This window comes from Labrus mixtus, chromosome 13, assembly GCF_963584025.1.
Source record: "Labrus mixtus chromosome 13, fLabMix1.1, whole genome shotgun sequence".
In the NCBI taxonomy this organism is placed as follows: domain Eukaryota; kingdom Metazoa; phylum Chordata; class Actinopteri; order Labriformes; family Labridae; genus Labrus; species Labrus mixtus.
The window spans coordinates 1,685,659-1,708,130 of NC_083624.1; the positions used below are offsets into that span (position 1 = coordinate 1,685,659).

General features: G+C 42.4%; 1 protein-coding gene across 7 annotated transcripts in view; it reads left to right on the forward strand.

Annotated features, from left to right (window-relative positions):
• The window catches only part of sema5ba (sema domain, seven thrombospondin repeats (type 1 and type 1-like), transmembrane domain (TM) and short cytoplasmic domain, (semaphorin) 5Ba), a 184,093-nt gene that overhangs the window by 143,154 nt on the left and 18,467 nt on the right, over positions 1–22,472 (forward strand). For all 7 annotated transcript variants that reach the window (XM_061053111.1, XM_061053109.1, XM_061053107.1 and 4 more), the window contains 8 exons: positions 2,898–3,033; positions 4,541–4,748; positions 4,854–5,061; positions 16,460–16,577; positions 16,961–17,145; positions 18,603–18,746; positions 19,365–19,512; positions 20,808–21,033. In XM_061053111.1, coding sequence (XP_060909094.1) covers positions 2,898–3,033; positions 4,541–4,748; positions 4,854–5,061; positions 16,460–16,577; positions 16,961–17,145; positions 18,603–18,746; positions 19,365–19,512; positions 20,808–21,033 — 1,373 coding nt within the window. The remainder of the gene's footprint in view (positions 1–2,897; positions 3,034–4,540; positions 4,749–4,853; positions 5,062–16,459; positions 16,578–16,960; positions 17,146–18,602; positions 18,747–19,364; positions 19,513–20,807; positions 21,034–22,472) is intronic.

The window sequence follows — 22,472 nt, forward strand, 5'->3', positions numbered from 1 at the left end:
TATGAGCTGCTTCCATTAGTGGGATAGCCCGTATTCCTCTCAGTGCTTTCCCCTTTCACTCTGTTCTCCTGACGTACTGTCAGAATAAAACTCAAATAATCTAGAAGTAATCTGGCTTTTATGCGAGTTGTAGCTGCAGGAAAACCACAAACCCACAGTTCAACTTCCTACAATGTCACAGTGTGTTAAACCATTGTGGCTGCTGCTCACTTGCTGCAGCTCGTTTGCCTGTGGTTTCCTCTGGTTGGGATTTGGTTACTGCTGGTTCACCACAGCACTCCCTCTCTGATTTACACTCTCTCTCTCTCTGTCGTTCTTTTCTCCACTGGAGCTATTGAAAAGAGGAAAAAAAAAGTTCCTTTTTTTACTGAAGTCCAGAGGCTGTTCTCCTCGGCGTCTTGTGAGTCAGTCAGTCAGTGAGCCACCTGCTTTGGCCTCCCTCGTTGTTTTACCAGAGCTCATTTGGAGCTGCGGAGCTCTTTGCCTCCCAGTGGCAATGACATCATTTATACGTTTTCTCAAAATCCTGAGCTGGATTTTAAAGCAAGGACGATACAGCAGAAATCACAGAAGGCTCTGCAAATGATTAGAAGTATGTTTAAAATATATCTTAAGGGTAAAACTGCGATCTATTAGGCACACAAGTCTTTTGATGGAAATCATTGGCGCATACTCCTGCAAAAAAGTTTTATTATTTGATGCAGGTAAAGATAGATAGTAGGTGTACAGTAGAGGGCTGCATGGTGGGTGCAGTGGTTAGCGCTGTTGTCTCAAAGCAAGGAGGTTCCTGGTTCTGGTTCAAATCCCAGTCGGACAGGAGCCTCTCTGTGTGGAGTTTGTGTGGGTTCTTTCCAGGTACTCCGGCCTCCATCCACAGTCCAAAGACATGCTCGTTAGGTTAATTGGCGACTCTAAATTGCCCGCAGGAGTGAATGTGAGTCAGGGCTGGTTGTCTGTCTCTATATGTCAGCACTGTGATTGACTGGTGAACAGTCTAGTCCGCATCGCCCCAATGACAGCTGGGATTGGCTCCAGCCCCCTGCAACCCCTAACGGGGAAAGCGATATAGATAATGGATGGATGGTTGCACAGTAAGGTCCAGATGAACACCCATCTATAAATCATCTCTGATTAAATCATAAAATCAGGAGCTCCAACCTCATGAAAGACAACCCTCTTCTGTTTCAAAAGCTATCCAGTGATTTCTGTCTATTACAGAATACATGCAGAACAAAACCTGTAAGGAGCTAAACCAGCAGGAATGCTCATGGTGTAGCTTTTTCTCCAAATAAAAGCATTTCGAGGGGAAAAGAAAGTGGAGCACAGGTGCAGTGCACAGCTGATTCCCTGCCTTCATGGCAAAACCTCAATTTCTATTTGCAATGTCCAAAGCATGATGGGATCTGTGATGCCAGAAACGCTACATAAATATGATGAATTGCCTTAAGTAATACAAAAAAAATCAACAGGTGTCAAATCATCACAAGATTTATGTGTTTGTTTTACATTTTTGACAACATGAAAAAGGCCCAGAAGATATTCTGATATACCCAGAAAGTGTACAGATTATTTCTTTGTCTTTTTCTTTATCTCTTAGAACAGAGTTGCTGAACACTTTTCAAATCAAACTTAAGACACCTTAATACCCCTCAAACAAATAAAAATGTGTACCAGATTTCATATGGGAGTCAACGGCTTTGATTCTCTATGTCTCACGTTTAAAAACTGTTTCTTGACCCTGCCAACCATTCCCTTTTTTTTCTTTATCTCGAAGCCAAATGTCCTTGAATCTGCATTTCCCCATCTTCTTCTCATTCTGTTTTTCTATTGGAAGTTTGTGAATGCATACGTCTACTCTGTTTTAAATGTGTCATAAATATCATGAATTGTCACCTGAATTAGCAAATCCATAAAAAAAAAAAAAAAAAAAAAAAAAAGGTGCCATCTAAAGTTTGAGACCTCTCACAAGTAAAAGTAAAACTTTTTAAGACATCATATACTAAGAAAGAAATACTTAAGGAGCCTGAGGGGAAAGCAGCCAAAATGTCTGGACCGAAGCTTCTTCTTCTTTTTTGGTAGCAGGTAGCAGTCTTTACTGATTCAGTTGTTCCAAGGTACTGACACATCTCATAAAGCATCATGTTCCATTAAATATAGTTGTTCTTTCTCTCTCTCTCTCTGGTTGATAATATTTTTCTCCATCTTTGTCTCTGTCTCTCTCTCACTCTAATATCTCACCATCTTCTAACTGATGGCTTATCAGAATCCCACATCCATGCCGAGGCAGCAGGCTGTTCATTGGGTACTAAAAAGTCAAATTGTTGTGCTGGGTGTACAGGAAATAAGGAAGAAAACAGTCAGCAGTAGCAGACAGTTAAGAAACTCATTACCTTGCAGCACATTACGGCCTGAGAGCGTCACGGTAATAACTTTACTCACACTGCCAGTTTAGTCAGGGTTTACTCTCGTGTGTGACACCAGTGAGGCAGCTGTGTGGGGTTTTGTGTGTGTGTGTGTGTGTGTGTGTGTGTGTGTGTTTGCTCATAATCTGTGCACCTGCCTCCTGTATCCTCGGCTTAATACTGTCCCCATTCTCTGTGCAGCATTGATATCATAGCTTAGCCTGCAGCCAAAGCGAGGCCGCCACGTAGCACCTGTTTAGTGCGTGTATAAATGATAGGACTTCCATTAAGAGGATGGAACACATTACAAAACAGCTTTATTACACAGCTGGTCACTGCTGATTTCTGATACAGCTTTACTGCCAACATGTAAACTGTTATGAATATATTATTGTTGAATTAATATCTTCCTCTCCATCTCTTCCTGCCCTCTCTTTTCTTCTTGTTATCTTCCCCTCCGCTGTCTCGTCTCTCCCGTCGGATCTCCTCATAAAGCAACAGCATAGCAGCCTCTGCAGTGTGTGCCTTCAACCTGAGCGCCATCACCCAGGCCTTCAACGGGCCCTTCCGCTCCCAGGAGAACCCTCGCTCCACCTGGCTTCCCACACCCAACCCCATCCACAACTTCCAGGTTAGTCTAAACACATTAAAACAATTCTATTGCCAGCTACATCAGTCCATGTTAGTCTCTTTCATTCATCAATTTGCCAAAGTTCAGCTCATTCCCCTCTCTGTCGTATGGAGTTAGATACAATCCATACTACTTTTTTAAACTTAAAACATGAAGCTACAGCTAGGAGATGATTAGCTTTTTATGAACACAAGAAAGCTATCCAATATGCCGTCTACCACATTCAGAGCCATTTCATTAGCTAAGAAAATAATGTTTTCATACGACATCCCACCGAAAACTGCTCATTTGTTTACACTATACGGATCACCTCCACACACTTAGTTTAAACGGTATCACAAAAATGGAACATAAATGCATCTAATCATCACAATAAGTCGCTCAGTTCCAGCTGAAACTAAGCTTGCCAATTTGTACTAATGGCTGTGGATGATGAGATTCAGAACAGAGTCAAATCAAGCCCCAATCCAAACAAACTAATATCCTTGTAAGTACAGCGGAAATCACTTTGATTTCCAAAACATGTCTTTTGCGACAGGGTGTAGAACTCCTGAGAAAATTCTCGTTGGATATTCACCAAAACAATCTTAACAAAACTTGTCTCTAATCCAGTATCTTAAACCATTTGGTGTCGAGTGCTTGCTGGCAGCGCTACTCTGAATGGTTTCAGGCACTTACGTTACCCAAGAAACTCAATCCAGCAGAGAGAAAAGGTAACATGAAAGCATTCAGCTTCACTTCTGGCTGACAGCATGGGTTAGGGGCTATGGGCACCAATGGCAAAGAGCAGATGTTTTCATGTTCCTGCAGATTCTTCAACTTATATGTATACCCTCTGGAATGTGCCAATTGGTATGATGATCACTAAATAACACAACACTGGTTATAAAGTACATTGCTGTACTCTTAAAACTCTTAAAAAACTACTGCAATAACATTTTTGGTTGCAAACCAGCCCGAAAGGACTGATCATTATTTCACAAATATAACAAAACAAGTGCAAATAACTTTATACAATACTATAGAAATTGAGTTTCTTAGATGTCAGATACTTTCTTAAATTGAAAAATCGTTGCTCTAAAACCATCTACTGCTCTGTCGCCCAAAAAATGGATCCACCAGCAAATCAATCGCTCATTTCAACTCCCAAAGAAAGAGCAGAAGCTGAAACACACAGCTGAGCTCTGCCGCTCAAACAAAGCCTTGTGCAGGCTGTCATTTCATATTCATTCTCCTGCAGTTTCTCAATAAATTGTTGCAGTCACATCATTATCACATTGTATTCTTGCTCCCCCAGAAAAAGTTGCAATCACTGAGAATAGAATTAAGGATTGATACAGGATCCAGAACTTGTATTGATCTAGTGAAGCTCGTGACTGGGCCTGTGAGGTACTTTCATTTGTTCGGTGTTTCTTTCTGTGTCACATTTTCCTCTGTCCACACCACACTTTCACATCCTCCACGCATCACTAATCACATCCCTCTCTCCTTTATCCCTTGTTTTCAGTGTGGAACGATAGAAGACGAAGGTCCAAATGAGGGTTTGACGGAGCGCAGTCTGCAGGACGCCCAGCGGCTCTACCTGATGAATGATGTGGTCCAGCCGGAGTCTGTCGATCCTCTGGTCATGCAAGATGACGTCCGGTTTTCCAACCTGGTCGTGGACATTGTTCAGGGCATGGACTCCCTCTACCACGTCATGTACATCAGCACAGGTGGGTCAACGAGGAGAAATGAACTCGGATACAGCAGGGATATTGATTTTTCTGCATACAGGAGATGACTATTTTTGATATGTCTTCTTCTCCTTATCCAATCAGAATATGGCACCATCTTAAAGGCACTGGCTACGCCCAACAAGAACCTACAGGGATGTTACCTGGAGGAGATGGAGCTCCTCCCATCAGGGGTGCGAGAACCAATCTTGAGCCTGCAGATCCTGCACAGCGACAGGTCTCTCTTTGTTGGGCTCAATGACAGGGTGCTGAAGATCCCACTGGAGAGGTGCTCCACCTACAAAACTGAGACGTGAGTACAAAATAAACCCACTTTATTGAGGAAAATATAACCCAGGACTTACATTCATTACATTTAACTTGTACAATGTCGTTTTTAAGAGTCAATGAACAAGGTCGATTTTTCATTTTCATTTTTTTTTTTAAAAAGTACCAATAAATGAAATAATTGGATTGAAGATCGGGGTTGGCTGTTGCTCAGAGCGGCTCTTAAGTATATAAGCAGTTCTAACATGCATGTTGAAGTTTTTGGGGAAGACATTGGACAGAAACTGAACCTGAAATAGCTTCAGAAGCCAAAGCCATCAGCTGATAAATGTGTGTGGATCGGCATCGATTGGCATTACTGATTTTTGCATAGCAGCCTCTGCCATCAGTGGACTAAAGTGTGAAAGAGTGACGCTGACATGTCCTGTGAATTGCTTTGAGTGGCGGTAAAACTAGAAAAGTGCTACGTAAGTGCATTTCATTTACCATCCATAGAAACACTACGGTCTGTCTAAGACAACCTCAGTGTATTTTATCACCTAACTGCCAGCTTCCGTTACAAACGAACAAATAAAGCGTAACAACAGTCTCCAAAGGTAAATGTTTGAACACAGGTTATGTTCAATCAAAGTCTGAACAATGCTGGCTCTTTGCTCAGAACTGCTCAGGGCAGCAACTTGCTTCAATTTGGATATGTAGAATAAATGGACCTGGTCTTGCTTTAATGATGCATCTGGGATTGTGACGTCCCTGGTTCAGTTCTCATACAGTATGGACCTTGGTTGGGTGCCATTCTATCTGTTCTCTCTTGGCATTAAACCAAAGCCAAACAAGAGACAGGAGTCGTCACCCCCTAAAATCATCTGTGCAATACAAGCTATGTATATTCAATTCTGCATTTAATGCTTTTTGCGGTGGATTAATCTTTACCTGTTGGTCCTCTTTGAGGGTAATTATCTGTCCTCCACTATGATTAATTTCTCATAGACCTTGCCTATAATCATTAGAGACCTTATATGGAACCAGACAAATTAACCAGGCTGTATCTTCTCACTAGATGGGGAAATTAATTGTTGTGCCTGACTTTTTTCCAGTCATGACGTTTTGCATTATACAAAAGAAAAGTGCTGCTCTGGCTTCTGTTTGTGTCTGAATCAGAGGGATGAACTGAAAGTGTGTGTCGGGCTACCTCACACACTTGCCAGAGAAGTTTCTCTGAAGGCATGGATGTGTGTAGCAGCAAGCTACAAAGGCACAGATAGAGAGAGAGAGAGAGAGAGAGAGAGAGGCCTTTTGCTCCTCCATCTCGAGCCTCAGTGTTATTCATGTGAAAATCGGAGTCTCTCGGGGGTGTGAGGGGAGGAAAGCTCACCGGCTGTTTCTCCAACCTTCAGTATCTCATCAGTGCTCAGAATCAGGATCCTCTTCCGGCCACCTAGGTCCTTCAAAGTCAACTTCATCTTAGCATACAAATATCTTAATATTTTTGTCTGTGTGTGTGTGTGTGGAGGGTAGGAAGGCAGTCTACTCAGTGTGATTTGTGTGTGGGTTGGTGCTTGGACGACTTCTCATATGCGTGCTGCCTGATGAGTCAGCTCTCTATTTCTAGTAAATCCAAACTCCTAGACACATGGGAGCAGACACACACACACACACACACACACACACACACACACACACACACACATTGGGAAGGGAAACTATTGCATTTAATAAGACGTGGGTGAGATGAGAGAGAGAGACAAAGGAAAGAACAGGAAGACTGAGAAATACAGACAGAGAGAGAAAACCAAGCGGCCAGCTACCGACTTATTTCAGACACAATGGGATGAAACGATAAAGGAGTGAGTGCTCCAAGGGCACCTGAAAGGTGGGGGGAGGAGGGGTGAGGTAGGACAGGCCATCTTTAATCTAGTCTGCAATATTCGACTCACCTCTGTGGCTCGCTCACTCGCACAGTCTTTCAAATGCGCTGCAGCCGAAAGGCAGGCTGGGCTGCAGAAGACCACAGATGTCAACCTGTCAGTCAATTTGACACCTGAACTCGTCAGGAGGGACTCAAGAAAGGAGAAAAGGGCAGACGGGTGACGTTAAATTTGAGATTAAGGAAAAAAAGGGAGAGTAGTAGTGAATAAATGCATGAAGAACTTCAGCTTATATTTACATTCACATTCATCTGACTTGCGGTCAAAATGTCCTATCACAAGTATTCTAGAGTCAAAGCTTTTTTTGGCAGATTAATGATTAAAACTCAAAGGATTTTCTTTTTTTGTTGTTGTTATAAACCAGCAGAAACCAGAAGCAGAAAATTCCCACTTTGTGAGAACTTGTTTAAATCTTGCATGCACTACTTACAATCAGAAACCCATTCTCACAGCAGAAGCAGTTAGACAATTACGCTGTTAAGTTGTTTTCTTTAATAGGTTTCAACAGACTCGACAACTGTTGAACAATTAGGGAACACATGGGATTCATTCAAACTTCACAGAGTCGGCTTGTGTTGCAAATATTGGTCAGTTTTCTTGTTCTAATCACTGTCTTACAAAAACCAAAACAGAAGTGTAACATTAGACTCCCTTTTTCTTTAGATGAATGTAGGTGTTAATGATAGGTACCAGGGGAGGAAAATAGGTCCAAAGAGAAGAATATGAGAGAGTATGGTTGTTAGTATTGGTTCCCTGTGTGAGTAAGTATGAACTACCATCCATCCATTATTTACACCGCTTTTTCCGTTCATGCAGAGACAGCCACACTCACATTGAAATGTAATCAAATAAAACAAATGTTATCTCGGGACACTTTACAAAGAGCAGGTGAAATACTTTTGTTATATAATAATACAAAGACCATAAATCCATCATGAGCACTAACTTTGTCTGAACACACCGCTTGTCATTGCACTGCTTCCTCAAACAGACATTTTCCTCATCTCCTCTTCATTGTGTGGTCGTCCTTTGCAAATACAGCGTCACATTCATGTCAGCTGAACGGTGTCATAGCTGACAGTTGCTCGTCTGCAGCCACACATGCTGCACTCGTACAAATTATTTTAAACAGTGAAAGAAAAACAGCAGGATTAAGAGTACTGCGAGGAGAGACCTGATAAATGGACAAGTAATAACTTGTGTGCTGTGTAATAAAATATGCCACTGGTCATTTAAAAATGGATCGACTGTGGCTGTATGCTAGTTGTTATGCAGAATATTTCATGTGTTCATCTGTGTATATTTGCTTAAACATTGTGATAATGCCGAATCTTCCAGCTTTCTCTTCCAGCTGCATTATGTTTGCTTCAATGTTTGTTGTTGTTTTTAGTCGTTAATTTAGCCTGAAAAATCAATAATGTGAAAGTGCTTTTAATGTTTCCTTAATTTATTTATGTTTATTGGAAACTCTGGAAGGTCTTGCTACCCAGAGAGTATAATAATTTCACTATAATCATGCAATTTTTTTGTAGCACTGCTAAGTCATTCCAATAGCCACTAATTTGTAGGCTATTAGTGATAGCTCGTAAACAAATTCTGCAGCTTCTGTGCCATTGTGAGTGTATGTGTGAGTGTGTGTGTGTTTGTCCTCTATCTGTGGTAATTATATTTGACCTGGTCAATTGGCAACTCTGGCTAACAGCGCTGCTCTGTCCTCCACCGGGTCTCTATCTCTCTATCTTGCTATGTTAGTGGAGTGATTTGTTTTTGCTGGTGCAGCATGCTAGCTTAGCTGCTTTGTTGCATTCATCAGTGCATTTTTTTTTAATCTCTTTTCACTGAGGGAAGAAAGGTAAACCATGCAGCATAGTTGAGGAAGTTTCTATTCAGAAATGTAAAAAAGAAGTAGTAAAAAAGCCAGCTTTGATGGTAACAGAACTTCTGTGTTGCCTGATTCGGTATACGCATTTGTCAGAACTGAAGGTGTCAAGACCATCAAGCTTTTTTTTTAGACTGTTTTCCGCAGTTAGGGAGAAAGAGGAAAGAGCATGAGAGAGAAACGATGAGAAAAAATATGGAAACAAAAATAACTACAAGCAGGAAGCAAAGGAGGAAGCGCTGAATAAATGAGAAGGATAATGATGAGGAGGATGAAACGGAACAAATCAGGGTTTCTGTAGCGACTCTATTCCTGCAGCCAAGCCGCTGCACACACATCTGCTTACATAAACATTAAGTTTTATTACAGGAGCTACAATTGTCCTGTTGGTGATAGTTACATTTACGCTTGAGGGAGTTTTGGATCGAATTGATGTGTGTGTGTGAGTGTGTGTGAAATGTGTTCAAGGTTGTGTGTGTGTGTGTGATTAAAAGTGACCCAGTAGCAGTCCAAGGCCAAGACAGCTCAGCCCGCCTGCAGCAGGAGTTTAAAACAACATCAGGAAACCACTAAGCGGCCATTGAGGAAAACCACTGACCATTAGCATCTCTGCCACAGTCTGTGTTTATTTGATGCTGCTTGTTATTACCAATGTTTTAGACATTTTTAAGTGCACCTTTTCATTTTAATTTAGCATCGGCCCCTATAGGGACCCCCTATACGAGGACTTCCCAGTCTGTCTCAGTATGAGGGAAGCTTACAGGCTCGTCCCCAGCAAACCCAATTTACTGCTGGCTGTGGCCGCCGGCCTTTCAGAAGGCCTCCGGAGCTCACTGCTGCTAAGTCTGTATGACCAATCAGAGGGACACTTCAGCAGCCAAGGACTGAAGGAGAAAGAGAGAGAGAGAGAGAGAGAGAGAGAGATGGTGGTGTTCACACATTGGATGTATTTATTACTGCTCCAGAATGCTGTTACTTTTATTACAGGCTTTGTTCTGGCTGCAGCTCTCGGTAATCATTTTTGCTCTCTGTCCCTTTCTCTCTCCCTCTCCATCTCCGTCTGTCTTGCATTCTCATCCTCCTCTTTCTTTCCGCCTTGATTTGATGCTGCGCAATGCTGTAACCTCCAGCTTTCCACCTATTAAATCCCCAGATGCTGCAAAGTCAAACTACTATGTTTCCTTTAAAGGGGAATGGCTGTAGATAAAAAAAAACAAAAACAAAGCTACGATACCTTAAGCTCACTGCTTAGTGAATATCTTATTAGAAATGTTCTCTGGAAGCAATCAGCAATGTATGACACATTCAGGCTCAATGTTTTCATCCTGCTTTAGACTCCATTCATTGACACTTCTAGAGGCAGTAGTGTCACTGGTCACTGATTACATTAGCTATAGCTAGAGTATTCTACCAGAGATTGCATGTTAAGAATAATGGCATGACTCCACTCCACAGATTTTTTTTTTTTTTTTGTTAGAATAAAATAAAAGAGCAATTAGTTTTGGCTAGGAATACTTGATGGTCTAACATTGGCATATGCCAATATCGCCCCTCTTAACGCGTACCGGCTCATCCACAAATAATGTGGCATGCACCGAGGGCAGTAGCCGATTTTTATCTGTCGTGTTGCATCAATTTAATGCTGGCAAGCCAGTAACTGCTGATTCAGACTAGGGGTGTTTTATTGAGCAGAAGAAATCACCATTTGTTTTCATGAGAGAAAATGTCGGCAGAGTGGGAGTCTTACACCGTCTCAGAGAAAAGATGAAGGGCTACTGAAAACAATTTAAATAAACCATATTGCATAGCTCATTTGGAAAACAGACAGAAAGAAGTACATTTTTGTGCCTTTACTGGAGAAACGGTGGATAGAGTCAGAAATCAGGGAGAGAGAGAGAGCTGGGAACGACATGCAGGAAAGGAGCCACAGGTCGGACTCGAACCTGGGCCACCTGATAACAGTGAAAACAAATCTGCATTGACTCCTTGTGTTTTTCACAACTTCTAAGATGTAAACAAATGCTGTCTAAAGGAAAATAAAAACAAGAAGGAATTAGGCATAGTGCTACCATGCATTCACTGCAAGAACGTTTTTAATTCAAGCCTGCAAGAGTTTGCATGTTTTTTGCCTGCCGCTGGTCGTTCTGGTATCTTGATGAAAACATGGAGATCAACAGGTGGCTTCAAAACGCCGATACTGTAGGTATGGTGTTGTTTGTGAATGGCTGCCCCTTTTGTTGGATTGTAACCTGCCTGTTGGCTAAAGGCACCAGGGGTCGGCTCCAGCCCACTGCATTCATGCCAGGATGGCAGAAGTGGATTCTGGATTCAGAACAATGGACTACCTTGATAAGATGCTGTTTGACTCCAAGTACAACTTCTAAGTAACTATAGTGCTGGGCTGCCTCCAGCTACACTTCATTTGCTTCTTTTAATCTTTTATCTCTACTTACACATGTTCTCCATCACTGCGTTGCTGCCTCCATTTCCATGTCTCTCATTATCCTCCATCTATCACCTTTAACTGTTATTTATTACCTTCCCTGTGAGTATTGTTATATTTCCATGTCCTTCATTCCGTTCGGTTTTGTCTTTGCCTCCCAATTGTTTCTCTGTGACGAAGCAGCTTCATTTGATTCACCAGCGGCTAAAACTGTACGCAGAGAACAGCAGGCAGTTTTTGGCCGACAGCCATCTTTCTATTGTTTCCTGATTTTTTTGGGAGCCGGCACCATCAGTCTTCAGCCTGGCTCCCACTGGGCCTAATTGGCTGTATTAGCGCTGAATGCTAGCAGGAGTCCTCTGTGTTTCCCATTCATCATGAGCAGACTTCCTAAATGGCCACCTCGGCCCAGCGCAGCGGGAGGGAGGGTGGGGGGGGAGCCCCGGGGGCCGAGCTCTCTCCCCTGGAGGGAGGATGAGGAGCGAGGGCCTGTCAGCGGTGGTGTCTCGAGAGTTGCTGCAAGAAATGACAAAGCTTGTGTAGAGATGGAGAGGGTCCGGCGTATGCACTCATATGTTAAACTGAGTCGGACCCTGCAGACAGCTTTGTTAACGTATGCTCAGAGTGTCAGTGCTACAGCTAATAATGGCTGTTTCCAATCCATAATTTATCAGCTCTGGTGATCATATTTGCAATTATACATCGACGGCCGGCTTTTAAAGGCAAGGTGAACTATTGTTTTTATGTCTTGCTGTTAAAGGGCCGGTAATAAAAAGGCGACAGTGATTTTTACAGCGTTCACAAACGATTGAAGTTGCCAATTACACCCCCACGGAGAATATCCGGCAGATTTATCTCCTGATGCCACTCGTCCAGACATATTGTTATATAGGCGGCTGGGTTTTTGCAGCTTGATCTGTTTAAAATTTAACAGGCCACATTTCATGCCTTCTATGTTTTGATAAAGTCTGCCACCAGGCATGCAGGCTGCTGAATTAAATATCAGCCGGTGACCTGCAAAGTTGTCAAAGCGATGCTCTCACACATGGCGGCACACCCACAGAACAAAGACCCCGCCCCCTTACGGTGTACACAGGCGGAGAACTAGTCAGAAAACAGATTAGATTATGTAAACTCGTTCACTCACACTCATCCTCTCTTTTGCATCGAGACGCCTCACATTCTTGTGTGTTTGCAGACTCAGCCTCCTGTTCAGGTTGGCATCTTTCTGCACTGCCTGTAACAGAAATTAGCTTTTCTATTCCCATCACACAGCCCCCCCCCCCCCCCCCCCCTCCACCCACACTGCCTCTAATTGACTTTTACTGAGGTCCTGTTTTTAAAAAAAATGGTGAGCCGTCAGGACAAAAAGGCACCAAGAACGCTTGGCTGGTGTTTTATACAACTGCAGAAAGGTCAGTGGGAGATAAACGCCTTGGTTCGCCTTTTCATCTCCCCCCTCCCCCCCCCCCCCCCCCCCAACAGTAAATCCTCGTTTATTAAATGGCCTCCAGTGAAAGAAATTATTGGAGAAAATACTGATGCTGCAAACCTCTGCGATGTCCCAATTCCACATATTATACTAGTGGGAAAAGCCATGTATGCAATATGTGTGAGTATAAAGGAAATGAATGTAGGTCTTTGTTATGAACAGAATATGCAATATGTATTGTACCTTACAATAACAGCTAAATGATGATGCCAAAGATATAATACAGAATATTTGTTTGTTGTGCTGCGTCCTTCAGTAGCTTCCCTTTAAACCACAAATATCTGCTTTAAAAAACAAAAACTAGAGGCCTGTCTTCATCTTGCATTAAGAATCAAAATGAATAAGCTGCAGCTGATATGTTCTACTGCTGGAAGGTTTGAGTTGATTTAAAGCTGCTGGTCAGGGCTGCCTTTAGAATAAGATGCTGCTCGCCCATTGTTCTGACCACCTCTGACTTTGTCCACACACTTTTGGCCATAAACTGAACTCTAGCACAGGGTTTAGATTTGGCAGCTTATTGTAATAGGTGGAGATAATCAGCAATACAAAGGAAGAATTAACGTTTTTTAAATTTGTTTTCAGCATCAGTTGATGCTTTCACACAACTCCTGAAATCTCTCCTGGGTGGGCTTCATGATGTAAATGCAACCAGCCGACTTTTTCACTTCAACTTTACCTACTGTACAGTTTTTCCTGCCATCCCCTCAGTAAATTTCCCATGCCAAGTTGGGGTGAACCAATGTCATAACACAGCAGGAAATATTAAAGAGCCCATATTCTGCCCTTTTTGGGGTTTGTATATTTAATCTATGTATCTACTTTTGTACGTTCACAATAGCTAAAGTCCGAAAAAAAGTGTCTGTTTTCATGTACTGCTCCTCCTTGCTCCCTCTACGCTCTGAGTCCGTCAGCTACACTCTGTTGAGCCCACACTGTTAGACCCCACGTTTGCCAAGTCTGCTCTGATTGGTCTGCCGATCCGCTCTGTCGTTATTGGTCAATTGCTCAGCACGCTTCTCGGAAATTTCAACATGAGCTGCAGGGCTTGCCACAACGAGCCAATGGGCTTAGATCAGTGATCTCACACTGACAATGACGCCGCACTGACAAATCTTTATCGAGGGGGGCTAGAACCGAGCGTTACATGCAGCTAATGCTACAGCTAACAGGAGGACGTAGGAGAAGCCGCGTTTCCGCGGACTTTGAATTTTTGCACATAGATGTGCCTAAACATGCACAGGACACTTTGAAAACACACTAAAGAGCATATACAACCAGAAAAAGCGTAATATGGGACCTTTAAGGATATTCACCACGAGCGAGTGAAAGGGGTTGATGACGTTTATCTCCTACAACTGGAACACGGTCTATATGGACTGTATTCTGCACGATCAGGGCAATCTGTGTGCACATAATAAAAACTTCATTTTGTTTCCTGTTCACCAGCACACTCTTCTGTTGATATTATAATGTTGAAACTGCACGTAGGATTGATATAAAAGAAAAACATCTGTCATCACAGTTGACTGTGTTGCTTTGTCCAGCACTTCAGTTTTGTTGCCCCCGCTCCCCGGCTGTTTTAGGGGCAGCCTTCCTGAAGTTTTCTAGACATTTTCAGCATTGAGTATGTGAGAACATCTTGTGTGTCTTGTGAGCGTACCCAGGTACCTTCATCAGTATAAATATCTTATCCCTCACAGGAGTCAGTCCCCCCACATCCTCACCTGCACTGCTAGCTATTTGTCAGCATTTATTTCCAAATGAAATATTCTTCCAGTCTTAGGAGCTTTTATTACATTTCGAGTAGGATGTTCTCTAAATAAATGCAAACAGGTGAATTCAGAAATAAATTGCTCTGTCCCTGAGGTCAGAAGCCTCCCAGCATGCCTCTTGGCACTCTATCCAGAACTAATTAGGCCCTAAATCTCTCCCACCTCTCCTGTTCACAAATGATCACTTATTCCATCCTTGAAATATGCACACATTAATTGTTCCGCTTAGCTGATCTCTGTAATCGTGTGTGTGTGTGTGTATTGGAGGTGAGTGTGGAAGTAATCAAAAAAGGCCAAATGAGATTCCCTCAGCCAAGATGACGGTGCAGAGCCACGCATCAAAGCCATCACGGAAACAAAGTAGCCGACCTTGAGCCAAAATGGCACCACGCCCCTCCCTCCACGCTTTTTAAATGAACTATTAGGTTCACTGAACTGTGAATATTTGGCCGACCTCATTATGATTATTGTTTCATCCGTATTGAAGATTGCTTTCGGGCGTCCCTGTAATAGTGTTGCTTAATTAAAACGGCACACAAGAAGGTTAGCAGTGAAAGCGTCACGCTCATGAAGGAAGTCGCCGAGCTGTGCTGCAGATCACAAGAGAACACCGCACCTCCCTCTCTGTCTCTCTCTCTCTCTCCTTTCCCCTCATGCGGGGTCACCTCTGATATGCTGGCTATGCAGTAACATCTTTATTGGATCTAAGCCGACCCGGGTTCACCGCGGAGCCCCAGACCTGGCACATTGAGTTGTATCAACACTTGGAGATTCCTCAACCTCCAGGCTAAACTACTGCAGGCCCCTTCAAATAAACAACGAGGGTCTGTGCCAGGAGAGAAAAACAAAACAACAAGGATCTCTCCTTTAGCCTGGAGGAGGAAGGGGATCTACAATGCAGCTAGGAGAGTGAGGGAGGAGAGTTGAAGAGAGAGAGAGAGAGAGAGAAGGGGATACGGAGGAGAGGATATGATGCAGGAAGTGGAGTCTTTGAGAGAGAGGAGCTATTCACTCGCTGCCTTTATGCTGCGTTCCTGAGGCATCCAGATCAGCTCTGGCGGCTAAGCCTCGTCATTAACAGCTTTAGATTTAATTAGCCGTCATTAAGCCTCTGTTTTACTGGAGGAGCTTACAAATATTTAATCACTGTTTGGGTGATGTACCGTGAATAAAGTTGTTTGTGGGAAAGCAAAGGGAGGAAAAGAAGCACCTGACGTCTGATGTCTGTCATCTTACAGAGTCAGTCATAGCGCATGTTTGCTACAGTAAGTCAGAGAAAGGTTCAGACACAGCTAAAGTCACAGCTGTGCCCTGGTTCTTTACCTGACTGGACTTAGCACAGCATCTTTAAGTTATCAATCTCTACACCCTCATATCATATTGATTCGTCACTTGATGGCCATGGTCACCACAGAGCACAACACTGTGGGTAGCAAATCCCCAAATGTTGTGACATTAATACTGAGGGTTGATATTGGTTTGGAAAAAAACAGACAAACAAAAAAAAGACCCTTGAAAGTGCTGTAGCTCCTTACAAAATAAAAAATATATAAAACTTGTGAGTATGTGCGTAAGGCCCAATAATCGATCGTGGAAAGAATCAGAGGTGGCACTTTTAGGTGCAATATGTGATGTCTAGAATATGTAGAAAATCTCTGAAGTAAACTTTATGCTATGAAATCAAAGCGAAATATGATTTAGCATAAGACATGAACCAATAGAAATCAATCCTCTTCAATTCCATTTTTCCCTATTTTAAAGTCATTTAAACATGTTCAGAAAATACAGATGTCCAATATTGTTTGCTCATACATTTTACTGTTTTTCGTAAATGACGTGCAGTTTCAGTAGCACGCTACTCTCTCTGCTGACAGTCCTCCTCTCTCCTTCCTTTCTCTTCTGTCCTCTGCAGGTTGTGTTTGGAGGCGAGGGACCCGTACTGTGGCTGGGACTTCAGGCAGCGCAGATGCACCACTCTGGAGGACAGCTCCAACATGAGCCAGTGGAAGCAGAACATCACTGTGTGCCCGGTAGGAGTAACATGACTCTGCAGCATTTTCTGTGCCAGTATCTGTCATAGTGTTATCGTGCAAAACAGGAATTGATGTGGGTGTAAAAGACAAAGACGGGAGGACCTATGGGGCTGATTGATTAGGTTGCACTGATATCACCTGGATGAATAAAGCTGAAGGTGAAATGCAGACAAAAATGTCACCTTAAAAAACTGCAACTGCAGCCTAAAAAGGAAAAGTCCCATCTAGTAGAATATTTCCTGAACTCTGAAACTCATTTTCAACATGCACTGAAAAGTTTTGACACTTGTGCATTAGATGGTTTTAATAACCAAGGCTGATATTTGCTGACCTGCTCACATCGGGAACTGGTGGTTTTTTATTTGGTTTTTTTTGGACAGCTGCGGAACCAAACAACCAATGGGGGCTTTGGGCCATGGGCACCGTGGCAACCCTGCAACAATGACGACGGTGTGGATGGTGTGAGCTCATGTTTGTGCCGCTCCAGGTCTTGTGACAGTCCCACCCCTCGATGCGGGGGCAAAAACTGTGTGGGCCCCACAATTGAAGTCTCCAACTGCTCAAGGTGGGTAAAAAAAACAAACAGATGACACATCAGTAATGATACTGTACAGTGTATGTACTGTCTCAGCCTGTTGTTCTCTGGAAATGACCTCACTGGATTTCCTTGTTAAAGAAAGGTTAAACTAATAGAATTGATATTCAAGTGAATTATACTGAGATACCTTCAATATAACGAACAAATGCACTGTCTGAGAGATGTTTTCAATCAATGGAATAAAGAAGGGCATGCACGTTATTGTTCATGCTAACAAGAAAAAAGACATTTTATACCCCGGCTGTATAACATAACTTCAGGCAGTAATGACAAAGTTTGAAATATATTTGTCAATTCTCTACATCAGATCAAAGCAGTATCCAGATCTTACTTTTATTAAGTATTACAAAGTGTTACAAGTACTTCTTCTTCTTCTGCTCCCAGTGCACTACAGTGTGGACTTACACATTTCTAAGCATCTTCTTGTCTAACTAAATATCTGATATATTTGAAGAATGCAAACCCAAGATTTCCCTTCGATCTTTAGGAAGAAGCACGTTTACCTCAAGTCCGAACCAAAATACAAAGAAGTCACTTTAATCAACCTTTGTATCTCCTGCTCCTTCCCTCTGTTACATTTTGTTTCTACACCGTCACTGGACTTGAAATGTATTCATTGACTGTTTTTTTCATCTGCATCTCTTCGTTATAATGTAGATGTCGCTCTCATCATGCATTACTTTGCCTTACATATTTCTCCATGTCTTCAGGGGGCTTTCTTAAAAAGATGGTACAAATTAAGGTTTGGGGGGAGGACTTTTAAAGTGTCCTGACTGAGTACATTGGACATAGTCAAGTTCAAATTATCATTAAGCTATGAATATACACTTGTCATCTTGAAAAGGTTATAGTCCAGGACCTGGAGAACTCTTACATCTTTTTTCCTTAACTCTGCTATTGTAGCAGCTCTGAAATGACAGACTTTGAAGCTCCCACCTCGGGGGCACAATTTACACCCTGACAGGACATGAGAAAGATCATGAACGTGAGGAATCTTATTAGAAAATGTAGACGACATTCTGGTCCTCCTTATGACACCTCTTAGCGCCTCGGTCTGCAGGGGAATTGGCCAATCACAGTGCTGCAGGGAACAGAGCTCCAGACAAAGAGCTCAGACACCTTCATCCTACTGGATAACAGTGCCAGATTCAATCCTTGGTGTGGAAATTGAATTGTGCTTTTACAGAAAGTGGCAATTAAATCATGAGAAGTGCTACCCAGGAACAAAGCACTTAGGCGAATTGAATGCATGTTTCCTTGACAGAGGGAGCTGTCTGTGCGTGTTTGCATTTCTGTTTCCAGAAGCTCCGAATCTGACTAACGATCAGACAAAGATAAAATGTGGTTTCTTTTTTTCCATTAAGCAGTAGAAAACCTCCCGTGAAATAAAAAATTTTTCCCCCTTCATTTGTCTGTTGCCATAGAAATGGAGGCTGGACGCCCTGGTCGTCATGGGGACAGTGCAGCACAACCTGTGGTACAGGCTTTGAGCTGCGCCAGCGTTCCTGTAACAACCCCTCCCCCCGACACGGTGGTCGCGTGTGTGTTGGGCCAAGCAGGGACGAGAGGTAATGATATTTATAATAATTGATAATTACCTTTATTTTTAGAGCACTTTTCTAAACTCATGTTGCAAGGTGCTGTACAAGAATAAAGCCCAAAAGTCAAACGGCTAAAAAGAGAGCTGAGATCACCTGATGTCTTGATAAAGTAACTTTGATTAATCCAAACTCTGACAAACAGAAGACTACAATGATCAAGTGCATCTTTCCAATCAAATAATGAACTCAGGCTTGAATGTCATCTCCCACTGAGACCATTAGTGCTAAAAAAAAAAAAAAATCACGCAGACATGGTGGAAATGATAAATGTGTCTCTCTGATTCCAACCTTTAACTGCTATGATGTGATGCAGCACATGTTTGATTTATGTTAACTCAGCCACGTCTCTGCTGATGCCAGAGCTGATTTTAGGTCTCCAAAGTGAGTTTGATTATTGAACCAAGTCAGAACTTTAAACTGGAATATTTTTTGCTCTAAATCTCACTGCAGAACATTTGAAAATCCATCTTAAAGTATCTCCCATCGACCTGACGTCCAAGTCTGAAATCTTTATGACTGCTACTGTATTTTCATAACAACCACCCTCTTAAAATCCTCCACCTCACATCGCTGCCCTCTCCGCAGGTTCTGCAATGAAGGAGTGCCCTGTCCTCAGCCCATCTTCTGGTCCCCGTGGGGCTCCTGGACAAAGTGTAGCACAGAGTGCGGGGGAGGTGTCCACTCCAGGGTCAGAACGTGTGAGAATGGAAACAGCTGCCCAGGATGTGCACTGGTAGGAAACGTTAAAACACACACATACAAACATACAGATAAATAGTAGAGGTGTCAACAAGATGCTCCTTCTGTTGCATTATGTAAACCAATCGTTGAATTGAATTCTCATGCCTTAATGGTTGGCTTGATATACGTTCATGTCATCAAGTTGGGGTGTGTGGAAACAACTGGCTAATATTGTGCTATCATATGAAGTGGGTGGGCTCAGGTAATGTTGGCTGGGTGGATCCAGGGGGATGGCGTCGGTGGCCTTGGTTCCACTTGAAATCTGATATTCCGCCACAGGTGCCACCCAAAAATCATAAATCAAGTAGCTTTTCTTTAGATTTCAATGTGGTACATTTTAAAAAAAGACTTTAAGAGTAGACATTATAGAACATCTGTCATCCTTAGCACAACCTTTCTCCTATAAAAGCAGACAAGAAAGAGTGAAAATACTTTTAGAAACAGACACAAACCTTTTCAGTATTTTATTTTTCCGGACAATGTCAACCTGTACGTGGTGATCTTCTGTGTGTTAGAAGTCGATCGGAAATTAACTACGATGAGGCGAGGGCAAAACCATTGTAGAGGTGATAAGGTGATGAAAACAACAGATATAAATACAGACGTGTTTTTTTTTGTTTTTTTCTCGATTTTTCTCTCCTGACCTTGAAAGACTCCGCTGCAGTTAGAACACTGACAGCACGTCAACAGAAAATGTCTGTAAAATGTCGACGGCGTCAAAAACAAGATGTCACATTTATTTTTTTCACAAGGGTTGATTTTGTCACCGTTGGATGACAGACAGTCTCAGGGGGGACACACCTTAGTTTTAACTGAGAAAAATGGAACAGGTTCAGTCTGAACACAAAGGAACACTTCTGCTTGTTATATAACTCTGAATGAGAAGCGCTGTGATCCTGCGTCCTTGCCCTTGTGTCTTTTTACGGTTTTATCTTGTTCTCTTTTTTACTATTATTTGTTATTTATTTAGAACCACCATTTTTTGTGTGGACTGTACACACTGCTTGTTTTTAAAAAAATGTCTATAAATAAAGCTGATCGGAATTCAAACCCGGTCCGCACGCCTGGAGGACTATAGCTTCCAAACATTGGGGCAGGCATACTCCTTCACCACCTGCGCCTCTAATTTTAACTCTTTGCGGTCCTTTTCTGAAGTACTGCCCAAGGGAAAAGTCAGTTTGCAAAAAGCAATGACAACTTTTTTTTTTTAATAATACATATATATATTTTAAACAAAACACATTTAGTATTATTTTTATTGAGACTGACTGTCACTTTGTCATTCAGGAGTACAAGGCCTGTAACCTGGAGGCGTGTCCAGAGGTGAAGAGAAACACACCTTGGACCCCCTGGATGCCGGTCAATGTCACTCAGGGGGGAGCTCGTCAGGAGCAGAGGATGCGCTACATGTGCCGAGCCCACCTGTCTGATCCCCACGAGCTCCAGATCGGCCGCAGGAAGGTGGAGACGCGCTTCTGTCCGAACGACGGTACAGCAGCCTGCGAGACGGACAGTAAGTCATCAGCTGACAGACACGGGGATGTTGACAGTTTGGGTACAGAGATGTTCTACATTTACTTAGGGATGAGTATTTTCAGTAATTTAAATATTTGATTACTCTCATTACCTTGTGAATGAATAATTGATGGAATGTGAAATGTGTGTTTGAGAGAGAAATGTGATGTGCAGCAGACCACACAAAGGAAAAGGCTGAGGTGACAACACTAGGCCAAGCTGGGAGAGAGTAAGGATCTCTCTCAGGCAATGCCTGTCTGAAAGCCCAAATCAGCTAAGTGGATAACAGCTGACGACCCCCCCAGCTACCCCCACACGCCAAATCCAAGCACCTGAAAGAGCAGACAGAACTGAGAGGCAAGCAAGCATGCAGACAGGCGAGCAGAGTGGGAGCGAAGAGGGAGGGGTTGTCGCACTGCTGACATGGTGCATGTAACGCTATCTCAGTTGAACTACTGTTGCCTAAAACAAAACCTGTGCAGCACACAAGAGGTAAACATTACCTGAATAATGACGTCAATAACTAGCACTCAAGGAATTGCACCCATGCCAACATTCAATGAACCTGAAGCTGCAGCTTTGGACTTGGTGCTGCCTTTCCAAATGTTCCTGCAGGATTGCGCTTTTGCTTACTGAGCTCCCATCCTTCGGAATATGTTCCCACTGGGAGTTTGGGAGGAGGGCTCTCACATAATCTAACAGAGGCTAAAACCCCTTTTCTCCGCTACGATCACTCTTCAGTTTGAGTTTAACGCTCCAATTTCCAACCTTTGTGACACTGCAGCATTTATAAAAATACAGAATATGTAAATAATAGATGTGTCAGTTCTCCGGTTTCTTTAAACTATAACTTAGTTTGAAGTGGGAGTCGACAGAAAAGAATCGGAACAGATTGTTATGAAGGAGAAATGTCAAAAGGATAATAATCGTGTTGGGGTTGTATCAAGTCAACTTTGGTTATATTCTTTAATAATTATACTTAATTATTAATAATATAAATAAAATATCATCAAACTATGTTTAATCTCATTTTGGGGCACCACCCTGTACTCAGGGAAATATAACCAAAATATCACTCAAATCAGTCTCAGATTAGTTATTTAATTACTAATATTATTAATAATTAATAACTATATTTAATAAATTGAAGGCGTGAATCCGTACACAAAGCCTTCGCACCCAGCTTATATCACAATGCAAATACACCAGTAATCACAAACAACTGCTCTCTTAAATTATAACAGAATTTATTTAAACAAAGCAACATCAATCCAAAATCAATGAACTTAATCAAACAAATAACTATTATAAACTAATCTAAGCAAACAAACATTATCAAGCACGGCTTGTGAATGAGGTGTGTGTGTGTGTGTGTGTGTGTGTGTGTGTGTGTGTGTGTGTGTGTGTGTGTGTGTGTGTGTGTGTGTGTGTGTGTGT